Genomic DNA, 13,185 nt, shown 5'->3' with positions numbered 1-13,185 from the left:
AAAATTGGGGGAGGGGAATAAGGTCCATCTTTGTGGCTTAAGTCTTTAACAAGTTTCAAACAGAACTGGTGGACCTTACATGTATGTATGTGTATGTATGTATATGTGTATACACACACACACACACACACACACAGTTGGACCATGTGGGGCTGGGAGCAGACCAGGTAGTAGTTAGTCCCGGGCTCCTCATTGAGAACACCTAGAGGCTGAAATCAAGTGTTCTCTGCTCCCAGGAGTTACAAGGAAATTTATATGATTTACATTTCAACAAGAGTATCACTGAACAGCCAAGACAGAAAAGCTTCCCAAGGGATGCAAAGTGTTTACACTAGCCAGTCACATCCAGTCTTTGCAAACTCAAAGCTGGGCTTGGGAAGCTGGCCCAGTCCAAAGATGAGCAGGAAACAGATGAAGGTGAGGCTCCAACTACACCAGGGCCTGCTGGGACAGTGAGCCTCTCCTTGGGCCAGGAATGGACAGGAATCAAGAAGACTAAGTAGCAATCATCTTCAATGTCCTAGCTCTAGTTCTTCACATGGAAAATAGCTAAATAATTCTTATGACTCTAGAAGAAACAACACTGCACAGAAACCAGACACTTAAATGGTTCTATATAGAGTTAGATTATAATAAATAATCAAAAATGAGGAAACAGCTATGTACATGACCCTCGGAAGTAATGAACCTCTTAAGGAAAACACCGCCCACTATCAGAAAGACTTCTTGCCTTGTCTGTAAATACATGGAAGGTGGGAAGTTTTCTTCATGGAGCTGTAAACTGGCTTCTAAATTTGCCACCCAGTATGATAAGGGTGGTGGTCCCTGTGCAGAGGCACAACAGCCTCAGCTGACATCTCTAGACCTCCTTCCCCTGGGTCACAGGCTCACACCACACTGTGGGCAGGGAGTGAGTGTGGCACACGTGGTCTGCAGCAGGAGGGTGGAGTGCAGCAGTCCCGTCTTCTCAGAAATCCCCTGCGGCGGCTCTTCAACACTCACATCTTCCATCTGAAATGCTCCGGCTCCTCACAAGGGCCGCAGCCATTAGCTGCAGACAGGTAAAGCCTGCACTGCTAACTCGAGCCCACTGTATTTGCATGAATATTCTTTCCCTCCCTTAAGGCGACCAGCGCCCATGCGCACAGACCAAGTGAACCCGAGTGGAAGCTGTGGAAGAGGCGACGGATCAACCAGAGCTTCAAATGGGCCACCAGTGTTGTCCACGGAAGGCAGAGCTATGTCCTACCCACAGATTTCCTGCCCCCACCCAAACAGAATAGAGTCTAAATCAATTGGCTTTCTTTATCAACCAAAAAGATGACATTTCGAGAGCCGCTGAGCTGGGTTGAACTCTTTATTCTTATTGTTTCGGAAATGAAGCGGCAAAAGACGTCACACGCGAATTCCAGTGTGTCTTGCTAGAGACGTGAAGTAATTTAGGACCTGGTTTCCGGGCTAATGAAAATCCATTTCAGGCTAGCAACATTGGCCAAAACAAATGCTTAAATTCAAGTCCTGTTGTGTAATGGGGAAGTTTAATTAAGGCCCCACATTACAGCTGTAAATGTTCCTGTGTATAATAAGGTCTAAATGAAACTGAACCTAATCAAAGTTACAATCCCTTCATTAGCAAATTACAAACAAGAGCGCACAGCTGACATGCCGGCTATGATTATTACAACTAATTGCCTCGTTGTTACAGACCAGCCTGGAACAGTGTTCAGATGTCCGTCTGCAAGAGCAAATTAGGGCCACGTCAGGCTATTCCTGTGATCACAAGGGGTTCTTCTACAGCGATCTGATTTACCCCTGTCGCCTGGCGGCCAGCGGCCCAATCAAAGCCACGCTACAAAGGCAGCCTTTGAAGCCAGTGCAGCATGGAAACACACTCCATATGCAGCGGGGCAGACCGCACTTCATTAGAGCTGCTGTCGCATTTCCCTCTTCTTATTCTAATGATCCCATTTTAATACTCACAGGAACCCCTTCTAATTGATGTCAAGTGAGTGACTTCTACATTCATCAACAGAGCACATCAAACAAACCCCGGTGCTCCAGCCAGCAGCATCCCAGGCTGCACCGAGGTGTGTCTCCAGCGAGGCGGGGAAGGGGACCAGTGTACCTGTTTAATTGGGATGGCTCGCCCGCTCCCGATGCTGTCCGCGCGGCTCTCCAGGCCTTTCTTCTCTTTGTCTGGGTCGCTCCCTTTCCTAGACTGCAAAGCAAAAAAAGTAAAGTTAGCATTTGGGTGAGGGCTGTGGCTGCCAGACGGATCTTGCCCCTGTTCGCAGAGCTCCTGCCAATGGGATTGAGGACTGCCGCCCCCAGCAGTTCATCTGCACTGACTCATCATTCCAAAGAGAATGTTCTAAACTTCCCCCGGACTTTTCTACTGCGAAATTATCTTTTAATTCTTTTTTAAAGAGTTCAAAATGCAATTACTAGAAACCAATGGACCATCCAGGAAAGCTACGCCCAACGAGAAAACACATTCTAGAGCTGCAGCAAGCATGGCTGAGGAGAGAGGAGCCCCTCGAAGGTTATCTGGAAGCCCCTCTGCAGAACTGGATGGATTAAATTAATGTCTGGATGATTTAAAAAGTCTATTAGCCACGCAGCGGTGTGGCTTACTGGTGTACCCCATGTGTCGTTTTAAGGGGCAAGCGATGTTTCCTTTTATTACTTCTGGCCGGTTAGAAAACTGACTCAAAAGTTAAAGCAGTCTTCTGTGTCACAGAAAGATAAGAGGCAAAAACTGAAAATCTCTTTTTGACAAAATGTCAATATTTGGAGAGCAACGAGCAACGGTTTGTCTGCCAGGTTCCTGAGCCAATTATCTTGGAAGGATTGCTGACGCTCGGTGACCTGCCCAGTGGCTGGCAGGTGTCTGGAGGAGGGCACCTGGGGAAAGCTACAGGAGCGCCAGCCACCGTCCACGTCCCGTCTCCTGCTGGCATGAGCAAGTGTACGCACGGTGATTGTCTGACAGATTTATTTTATTATGAGAGAAAGATCTGAGACTCGTCCTCCTTAATAACAGTGCTGACAAGTGACAACTTCACTCCATTACTTTTCAATGGGGACATTACTCACGCAATATTGAAAACGGAGAAACATTTTCCTGTGCTTTTCAAATCTGAGATGATATATGAAACAGAGAGATTCGGTGGTGTCCGGTGCTGCTGGGAGCAGCTAATGAAATTCAGATCCAAAGGGATGTGGGACGAAGCAGACACGTTTCTAAAGCAGTGTCCAAAAATGCAAGGTCCTGAGACTTAAGAAAAGCAAAGCCTCATGGGACAGTTTAGTGCCAAAATTCGGACAGAAGGCTGAGAGAAAGGTGCTTGTCATATCAACTGGGCTTGGGTACTTCAGAGGTGGTGACTTTGCCCCTTGGCAGTACACGTGAGAAAGCACACTCTTAGCTGACGCAGGAGCTTCTGCATTTGTCCAGTGCCTCCTTGGTGCCCCAGGCTCTTCATGAACACCAGCTCCGTCACAGATGCTCCTCCGCGCTTTACTCTTCCGTCACTGATAACTCACAGCGAGACTGCACATGGCCAACTCTTCCCCACAGGTCAGTCTGTGGGCAAGTAGGCATGAGAGGTTTCCAATCAGAAAATTAAGTTCCAAAGCTTGTGGCTGACATTTCAGAGAAATTCCGGATCAATGAGAGCAGTAGAGGCATTTTGGGAACTTTATCAGTTCTAAATACCTAAATTTGAAAATCCATCTTCATTATTCTCCATTAAGCAGAATAATTAACAAAACAAACATTTTAAAAAAATGAACATTTTCCTGGAGGCGGCGCATCTGTCCCCAGTTGCTGTTCTCAGAGCAGAATTCTGGATTCCATGGGAGCAGGAAGCAGCAGCCAGTGCTGTTGTACACAGCTCACAATCCGTAAAGAAACAGAAGCTATGTTCCACACAATCACACGCTCAGAGACAAATGAGATAAAAACTCAGAGACAGAAACTCAGGGAAAAAAACCCACAGTGATACATTTTTTGTGGAAAGCGCCATAAAACTAAAGGAAAGCTCTGATAAGCTGCTGGGCAGACGTGTTTGCTGCCTACAACAGGCTGACCCAGGGACACCTAAAGCACAACCAATCCAGGAGGTATGAAACCCTGCATTTCTGAATCCCCGGGGAGGTCTCCTTACATTCCTACCCATGGTGAGAGACTTCAGCGGGCCACATCCTCCCCTGCTGCCGAAACTGCTCACCAGATGCTGCTGGCAGCCCTCGGTGCCTATTGCTATATCCAGCCTGCTGCAGTCCTCAGAACGGGAGTTTATCACATCCATGAAGGCGGGGGACTACAGGCCACCACTTCAAACTTAGGATGACTGCTGAGTACCACAGACGCCGAAGACAGAGGGGAGGGAAGGGGAGGATTATCTACTCCGTTTAAAAAATGGTTAACTCCCTGTATGTGATAAACAAAGTCACAGAGGCAGCCAGTCCCTTGTACATTAGGCAGAGAACCTCTGCTGGCATCCCTGCCCATCAGAGTCGGCTCCCTCCCTTCCGACCAGTAGGCAGGAGCAGATAGAACACACCATGCCAGGCTTCGGGGCTCCTGTTCTCCGTGAGACACCAAGTGCCAATCCTTTTATACTATGGATTTCATTGTCCCCTTTTCTTCTGTGAGCTTCTCTGAGTAGGTCCAGGTTCTGTGTAATTTTTGGGTACTAGGGAGCTTAGCTCTGTTTAATGGTATCAGCCTCACACAGCAAGTTTTTATGTGGCTTTAAAAATGCCACATAAAGACATAATTCTTTAAAAGCTTGAAAAGAGAAAAAGCAACACCATGCAGAACTTAAGGAGCCTTGCTGGCATAACACCACCAAATCAGACAGCACATATCTACCCACCCAGGGAAATGCAATCCCTAGAACGAAGGCAGGGGAATGGATACCACTTCAGATTTTCACTGAGGAGGTCTGTGCTTCACGAAGCAGCAGCTGTAAGCAAACTGCTCAATCTTAGGATTATCACAAAGAATACAAGTAGTTTTTAATTCCTATATATTTCAAAACATTATTCCATACAACATTTCAACCCCATGTAAATCAGGCTGCTAAATGAACTCCCCCCCCCAAACTGCATATTTCTAAAGTAGGCATCCAACGGGTCTTCTAATCTTTCATTTCTCAAAGCTATGACCTCACATAAAAAAATTAACAAAACACAATACAATTTAAATTCTTATTGATAAGGCAAAATTGCCACTGTAAAGTATGACCTGCTACAACTGAAGTGTCTTAGTTTATGTAATCTCATACAAAATACATGGAATTTATTTGTTTAAAACCTGTATGTTTGCAAATAAAAACACCCGGAGAGCCGAAGACCCCCCTGTATGGCACAGGACCACTTTAAAGACAAGTGTGGACTGGTTAAGCACTATGTGCGTACAGATTACCTCCAGCCTTTTAAAAATGTGTTAACAGTTAAGTGGACGGAGCCCACCACTGTATAGCTACATTCTGGGCTGTGGGAAGAGCTAACTAAGTTTGCATCCAGCTCAGCTAAATGACATATACACGTTGACAGTGTTAATCAGAAGTCACCCATAGCAACAGGAATGAAGACTTTGCAAACTTGGACATATTTAAAGATAGAAGCAGACTGTTACCTATTAAAATCTGGTTTCTTAATTGCTTAGATTTCAGAATTAATTCACCTCCTTGTCACTGCTTGTATAACACTGACATCTAGTGGAGTCAATGATTCTAAGTCGTTTAACTCAAAATGTTCACACCACCTCTACTACCAATCTGCCCAATGCCAAAGCCAAACCTGGGGATGACCAATATGCTGAGATTCGGGAATTTTAGCGAGTTTATCCTGCAGAGTCACAATACAAAACCACAGAAGCACGAGATTCTTGCAGGGCTCAGATTTCCTAATCCATGAACACTAGCTGGGAAATGGGGTTCCATTTTTTAAACGCTTTTCTCTCAAAGTGTCTTCTGACATTAAAGAGGCAGACAGCAAAGGCGGCCAGAGGCATTCTAAGACACCTCAGTGATTATGATGCAATTCACAGGGAGCTTCAGTCACTGTGTTCCTTACAGCCCCTTCACAATGCCCTATGAGGACCTTAGCACTGTGGCTTCCTGGCCTGTTTTCTTTCACTTTGGCCATTTCCTAGACACTGAGTACAGCCATTAGGAAACCCATTCCTTACAACTATTAGGAAACCCATTCCTTCCTCCCTCCCTCCCTCTCAAATTTTAAAGTTAAGATCCCCAGAAGGTCCTGTGAGCTGTCATCAAAAAGGCCCCAGTATCTTTTTGGATAGAGGGAACAGAACTCCCCTATAACCAGTTCTTTTAACTGTTTAAAGCAGTAGGTCCTGGCTTTCATATGCAAGAAACCAAAGCTAATTTGCGCTGAGTGGTGCTAGGCAAGAACCTAGCTAGCTAGGTGTCCTCTGCATGGCTATTCCTGCACAAAGTTCTCACCCACCACTAAAACAGTACTTCCTGGGAGCCCAATGCCTTTAAAGACAGCTGTGGCAACTTTTTCTTTTGGTGGTGGTGGTGGGGGGGCAGAGTTGCAAATGAATGAGCAGCCTGTTTTGGGACGTGACACCTCCTTAACCAACTGTCTTAACTCAGGACATCCCAGAGACTGATCGTAGGTGACACCTGGTGTTGTGTCTAAGAAACTTTGTGCACTGCTCATACACCTCAGACCCTTGCCTATACTGTGCAGAAGAAGCCAGAACGACCCCTGAAGACCTTCCCAGCCATCCTGCTGACTGCCTTTGCTGAACACCACTGGTGTTCATGTTCCAGGCTTCAACAGTTGTGAGACTAACACACATCCTACTACAGAGCCTCTGTCCTCCTAGGGTGTTCTCAATAGATAGCCTCACTGCAGACGAGCTACTGCTCCCAGATCAGAGAGGTTCAGTGATTTGTCTACGGTCAAACAGCCATTGCCAGCAGTGTCTGTCAGAGATGTATGATACAGGACACCAAAGAAAAGAATGGGGTGGCTCAGAGGGGACTGTCTATCATCATCAGACTGAGCATGAGCGACAGTCACATACTGAAAAAAGAAAAGGAAAGGCACCCACAGACCTGGTAGGTACCCTACAGTATTATGTGAGCGTCTTCAAATCAAGGCATCAGGGCAGACAATGATGCCCTCCTAGCTATTCCAGGAGACTTTAGGAAGATAGTGGTAAGACACTTCCCTGTAACTGAGCCAGCAGCACCCAACCAAAACCGAAGGCCAAAGGATTTGCACAGGCTTTAATCAAAGATACTGTAGAGAACTGGCCAGGGAAAACTTCCTGAAATCACAAAGTCATCCCTAATTAACTGGTGATGTCTGCCGGATATAAGCAGCAGGAAACAGTATGCTAGCCTCTTCTGTGGTTCAGGGAGTATCTGCATCCAATGGCTCAAAGGCTTAAAAAACTGCACACGCATGGCCACACCTTAGACTCAGTCTCAAAATCTAAGCTCAGATGTCCAATCCAGGATACTTCCTGGAGGGCTCTGAGAAAAGCCCAAGAGAAGCCCATGGCAGAAATCCCTAAAAACTCTGGAGAGAGAGAAGTGAGGCTTGCTTTTCTCAAGGGCAGGTGAGTCTAGCCCATGCCCACCCTTAGGGTCAGTTCTCAGACTTCAGCAGGTCAATGTGGCTATAGCCCAAGACCTTCACCATCTCTGTGTCTAATACAAATTCTTAGCGTGAGACCATGAAAGTCCTGGGAGGGCAAAGGTTGTGCACAAACTCCCCAGGAACCAAATTTCTACTTCTCGCAATTTCCTCAGGTCCCAAGAGCCATTACAATTCTCACTGGTTTAGCTTGGGCTCTGCAGACATCATGAGACCCTGGGACAGATGTGTGACTAAGATGCCTGTGACACTGAGAGGCTGGTCCCAGGACTGACACTCACTGTGAAGAGGTTGGACCTGCGCTTGGACTGCTTCCGGACAGGCGTTGGAGTGTTGGCAGTGGGAGGGACGTCGATCCGAAGCTCCTTCTGGCTGGTGCTTGGGGTGGAAGGGACAGAGGACGAGTAGTCACTTAAACTCCCGCCTCCGTTACTGGTCTGGAAAAATTTTAAACAAGAACAATGTACTGTCAATGAAACAACATAAAAACTACCTAAGCAGGGTCACAGCAAATAAAAGAAAATAAAATAAAAAAAGCAAGGGACCAAGAAGTAGCTCTCTCTGTGAGACAAGATGTCAACTCCTTTACCTGGCCAGTTTTAATAGCACCAAGTGCTGTCAGAGATAAGAATTACTTTGTCTGATCAAAGGAGCTCAGGTCTCCATACTGGGGCTTGAAAATTTCTATTTCGTTTTCTTTTTTTTCTTTTAATTAAAGATTTGTTCATTTATTTTATGAGTATACTGTAGCTGTCTTCAGACACACCAGAAGAGGGCATCAGATCCCATTACAGATGGTTGTGAGCCACCAAGTGGTTGCTGGGATCTGAACTTAGGACCTCTGGAAGAGCAGTCAGTGCTCTTAACTGCTGAGCCATCTCTCCAGCCCCTTTCTATTTCTTGAGAAAGGATCTCATTCTGTTGTCTAGGCCGACCTAAAACTCCCTATGTAGCCCACGCTGAATCTGATCTTGAAGTAATCCTCCTGTCTCAGTCTCTAGTCTACTGAGACTACAGTTGTCAGCACTAATGAACTGAACTTTGAAATAAAATTTAAAATATGTATGTATTTCTTCCTCTGAAATACAAGGCACAGTTAAAACTGGCTCTGTGGTCACTTCACTGCTCCTCCCAGGATGAAGAGAACAGACACTCAGAACATCAAGGAGCCATTATTTATGTGAGTACACCTCAGCTGTCAGACACACCAGAAGAGGGCATCGGATCCCATTACACATGGTTGTGAGCCACCATGTGGTTGCTGGGAATTGAACTCAGGATCTCTGGAAGAGCAGTCAGTACTCTTAACTACTGAGCCATCTCTCCAGCTAAGGAGCCACTCTTAAATAAACCTCAGAAACGATAGTACTGTCCTAAAATGTTTTTAGATCACTCAAAAGTTGAAGACACCAATAGTGAAGGGGTTCAGGTGTGTGGCTGGCCCATCCTAGGCCCCAGTGGTAAATGCACCAGGGCACTGGCTTCCCAGGCAAATTGAGAGCCTGGAATGGGACACTTACCCAAGGAGGACTGATCACAAAACAAGGACCAACAAGTCAGCAGCTCTTTAACAAGGTTCTAGGTGGGTCCCTCTGACAAGTGCTTTGCTTCCAAATCATTGAGTGAAGCATTGTTGGGGGACATTACCAGCTTCTACAGAACCCAGAGGAGATGGCGGCTATAGCTGAGTAGCAGGTCTAAGCTCAAGTGTGTCCCTTGGCAGGAAGGATTTACTCACAGCTGTTGCTGCTACAAACTATCAAGAGCAGAGCCAGTGGTTTCAATCAACAACAAAGCCAGCAGCACACACCTGGCACCATCCTGTGCCAGCATGCTTCATGCAGGCAGTGTGCAGAGAGAACATTAAAGACTGACTCCCATAAAGCCCACTTGGCCACAGCAGCTTCTGAAGAAAATGAGAAGTCGATTACAGACATGCTGTTATTTACAAAGTTAAAAAGAAGGACTACAGCTCTGGCAGGGCTATGAACGCTCCCTGCCCCAGGTCCTCCTTGGTACTCACTGCCTAGTCTCCCATATCACCTCGCATACCTGGCTGATGTGTACCGTGGACACTTGGGCAGAACACACGGAGGAGTGGCTCGGAGAGTTGGGTAAGGACTTGCAGGGACCTATGGACAGCTGCTGCTTCTTCCTCGTGGCAACGATCTTCTGGGCAACTAGCAGACAAAGACAGGAGACATCCATGTGAGGCTGCAGGCTGGCACATATGAGGTGGACAGCAAGGACCTCTGGTGATCCCTGGCTCTTGCCGTTTCGTTTTCTACAGCAAGTTTCGTCTGGACACCTAACTACCAGGATAAACAGGACATTTCCCGGGGGCTTCCGAATCTCATCTCTCAGATGATCATGGCCTGCAAACAAGCTCTGGATGAGAACAGGAAGCTCATTTGACTATTAGGATCTGTCCTCAGGTGGGAGCTGCTCTGTTCCTTCTTTTTGTCTTTTTGCTTGTTCTCTTTGAAATGTGCAGATGAGACTCTGGTGCCAGTAGCCACCAGGACCATTATGTGACTTGGGAACAAAACCACATTAGTGACATAGGATTCAAGACAGAGCAGTCCTGCCTGACTCCTGGTAGGGCTTCAGCCTGCCTGCCTGCACCACCTCAGGAGACTCAAATGTGTAGTAAGAGGTACGAAGCCACCACAGATTATCTAGTCAAATAGCAGTTTCCAATTGGAAGAGTAATCTCAAAAAAGGAAAACTGAACTGAATCCCTTCGAAAGCTTCTTGAAAAAATGATTTGTAACAGGTTTGTAGAATTAAATACTCAAACAAGAGTAGTTTTATCAAGGACCCCTTTTTAAAAAAATTCTAACATACCACCACATACACTGGAAGTTTATCTTAATCGATACACATATAACTTCAACCAGCCATAACTTCTCTATGCAGATAAGCTTGCTGACAAAGCATACTGAATTTAACTGCAGGGAAAATCAAGGATCAGAAAACCATTCTTACACCAATAGGTGTCACTGCAGAGCAGCAGCTGCAGTAGGTACCATGTGGAGGCAGGTCTTTGGGGAGGAGCTGGAGTTAAGCCTGGAGCTCCCCTGTTCTTGCCTCTGCACAAGCTGCTCCTACTTTTGAAGCAGGGGTCTCTAGGACCAGGGAAGAGACCACATGGTGTTCACAGACAATTTCACTTCCAAATGAATACAACTTTAAGCAGAAACTGGTGTGTCCAGAGCTCATGGCTTCTGTGCACATGAATGATAGTGTTAAATTTGACTATGTGGAAATGCAATCTATAAAAAACGGTTCCCAGAGACGAAGTCGCTTCATCAGTCATGGCCCACCTCCGAAGGGCTTCTCATCACCCTGAAAGGATGGTATCAATTAATTTATCTTCCCGCCACGTATTGATCATAACCTTCATCAGCTAATCATGTTTAAATTACAGAGGAATTTCGTGGCACTCCGTCATTTCAAAGCCATTGGTGTATTGATCAGGGACCGTTGAAAATGTGTATTAGACTATCTTAAGAAAAATCATTACGTGCACTGAAAAAGAAAACCTAAGGTCAGTGTCCAAGAACTACAAAATAAGTGTCACTGGGAGGTTCTGAAATTTCAAGCCCCAAATTATCCCCAAATCCTAATTGTCTGGGTGCTGTGGTCTGGATGTAAAATGCCCTTTTGGGCTCGAATGTTGGAAACTTGATATCCAGCTGGTGCTGCTGTTCACAGGGAGGTTCTTGAAGAGTTAGAAGGTGGGGCCCCGTTGAAGGATATGTATTTTTTAGCCTGGTCCTGTTTCCTATTCTGTCTTCCTGCAGATGAAATGGATCAGCTAGCTTCCTGACCGCCAGTTCATCTCCATATTCCTGTTGCTACGCCCTCCCTGCCACAATGGGTCCTGTTTCCTTTGGAATTGTCAGTCAAGAGAAACCCGGTTGTCCCCGTTTTTCTGTCAGACGGTTGTCCCGTTTTTCTGTCAGACGTTCTGTCACAGCAACAGAAAAGTAACTAATGCACCGAGCAACTAAGCATTTGCAGATAACCAACGTTTGGTCTTACGCCTGCCTGCGTTCCCACCAATCTGGACCTACTATGACTTAACCACAGACCTTAGAGCAGAGGCTTCAAACTTCTCAGCCATGCACTCTGGACACCCGCCGTGAAGATCTTCCAGGAAAATGGAAGGTTTTCGAAACCGAGTCAAATGTTATGGAAATTCATTGTGTGAAACTGTGACTGCAAATTCCTGCCATCCTTCTTAGAAGGCACCGGGCAAATATTCAAGAATAAAGAGAACAGCTCAGAGCAGAGCTGCAATGAAAGGCACAGAGTAGGGCAGCACTAAGTGTGACAGCCTCTGTGCACCCACGGTGACTGTTCCTCCAAACTTAATCACCAAAACATAAAGCCACAGCATCTAACAACTGGCAGCATTTATTCTCACTACATTTTGTGTTTTACCTATTTCCTTATTATTATTCTTTAGACTTTCTAACTTACACCAACAAAAAAATGAGTTTTTAAACTTTTTGTTTTATGATGTTGCAAGTACTTTGGAAAGATAAAGCATAATAGGGCACATCTACTTAATGCCAGACAAGAGGATTCTGGGTAAGAATGAATTGAATGAGAAAGGGGGAAGATGAAGAAGGGCTGTCCTGTTTTGTAAGACACCTTGGCACCTTTTTGTTTCCCAAGAGAAAATGGATATTAACTACTCAGTAACTTCCTGCTAACAGCCACATATTCAGTGATGGCTGCTGCTACTTCCTACATTGTGTGCCAAAGAGGAAACAGCACCATGCCTGGTGCCTTAGTTACAGAGTTTTCTAAGTGTAACTAGGTGACTGAAAAGTACAGAGACAACTCCAGTCAGGAAGGAACTAAGCATAGGATTACAGGCCCACGTCCACCATCATGGAACTGTGTAAAAATCTACGCAGATCTGATTCCAACAGGTGACGGTTTGGTCCCTCCCCAATCACAAGTCTACAGTATGGGCCATAGGAACAAAAGACAGGCCCTGCCACAGTGAAATTATGATTATTGCTGATTCTTGGAATAAAGTGCTGGTAGGTTTACAGCCAGATATAACCCCAGACTGTACTGGCTGGGTGATCTTCTTCTCCTGGCCATTCAACAAATGTGGTTACATAGTTTACATCATCACTACACACACGGAAATGTCTCGATTTATGTGGTATGCATACACAAAATGATCTCTTTTTAATTGTTGAGATTTACTATTCTCTTATGCTTGGCGATGTTCTACCACCACAGGCTGTGCTCCATCTAAAAGTGTCACCTAGGACAAGATGACAATTGCCCTTTACCATAGAGCCCCACCAATATCCTTCTGTATGTGTGTGTGTGTGTGTGTGTGTGCGTGCGCGCACGCGCACGTGTGCTTGGAGTTCTTTAAAGTTGCTTCCTCTACAATGTAGCTTTCTGTCTGGAATTGAATGGGGGAGGGCAACAAAAAGGCCTCCCTTTGGCCAGCCCCTTATTTCTACCTATAAATTTAATCTCACGAAGCTAGCAAGGGTC

General features: G+C 45.8%; 1 protein-coding gene across 4 annotated transcripts in view; it reads right to left on the bottom strand.

Moving 5' to 3' along the window:
- Positions 1-13,185, bottom strand: part of AGAP1 (ArfGAP with GTPase domain, ankyrin repeat and PH domain 1) — a 414,013-nt gene that overhangs the window by 204,012 nt on the left and 196,816 nt on the right. For all 4 annotated transcript variants that reach the window (XM_080932933.1, XM_080932934.1, XM_080932935.1 and 1 more), the window contains exons 7-9: positions 9,703-9,830; positions 7,932-8,087; positions 2,126-2,218 (exon numbers count right to left, since the gene is read on the bottom strand). In XM_080932933.1, coding sequence (XP_080789059.1) covers positions 2,126-2,218; positions 7,932-8,087; positions 9,703-9,830 — 377 coding nt within the window. The remainder of the gene's footprint in view (positions 1-2,125; positions 2,219-7,931; positions 8,088-9,702; positions 9,831-13,185) is intronic.

This window comes from Micromys minutus (genome assembly GCF_963924665.1).
Source record: "Micromys minutus genome assembly, chromosome: 19".
In the NCBI taxonomy this organism is placed as follows: domain Eukaryota; kingdom Metazoa; phylum Chordata; class Mammalia; order Rodentia; family Muridae; genus Micromys; species Micromys minutus.
This window is presented reverse-complemented; position numbering and strand designations above follow the sequence as displayed.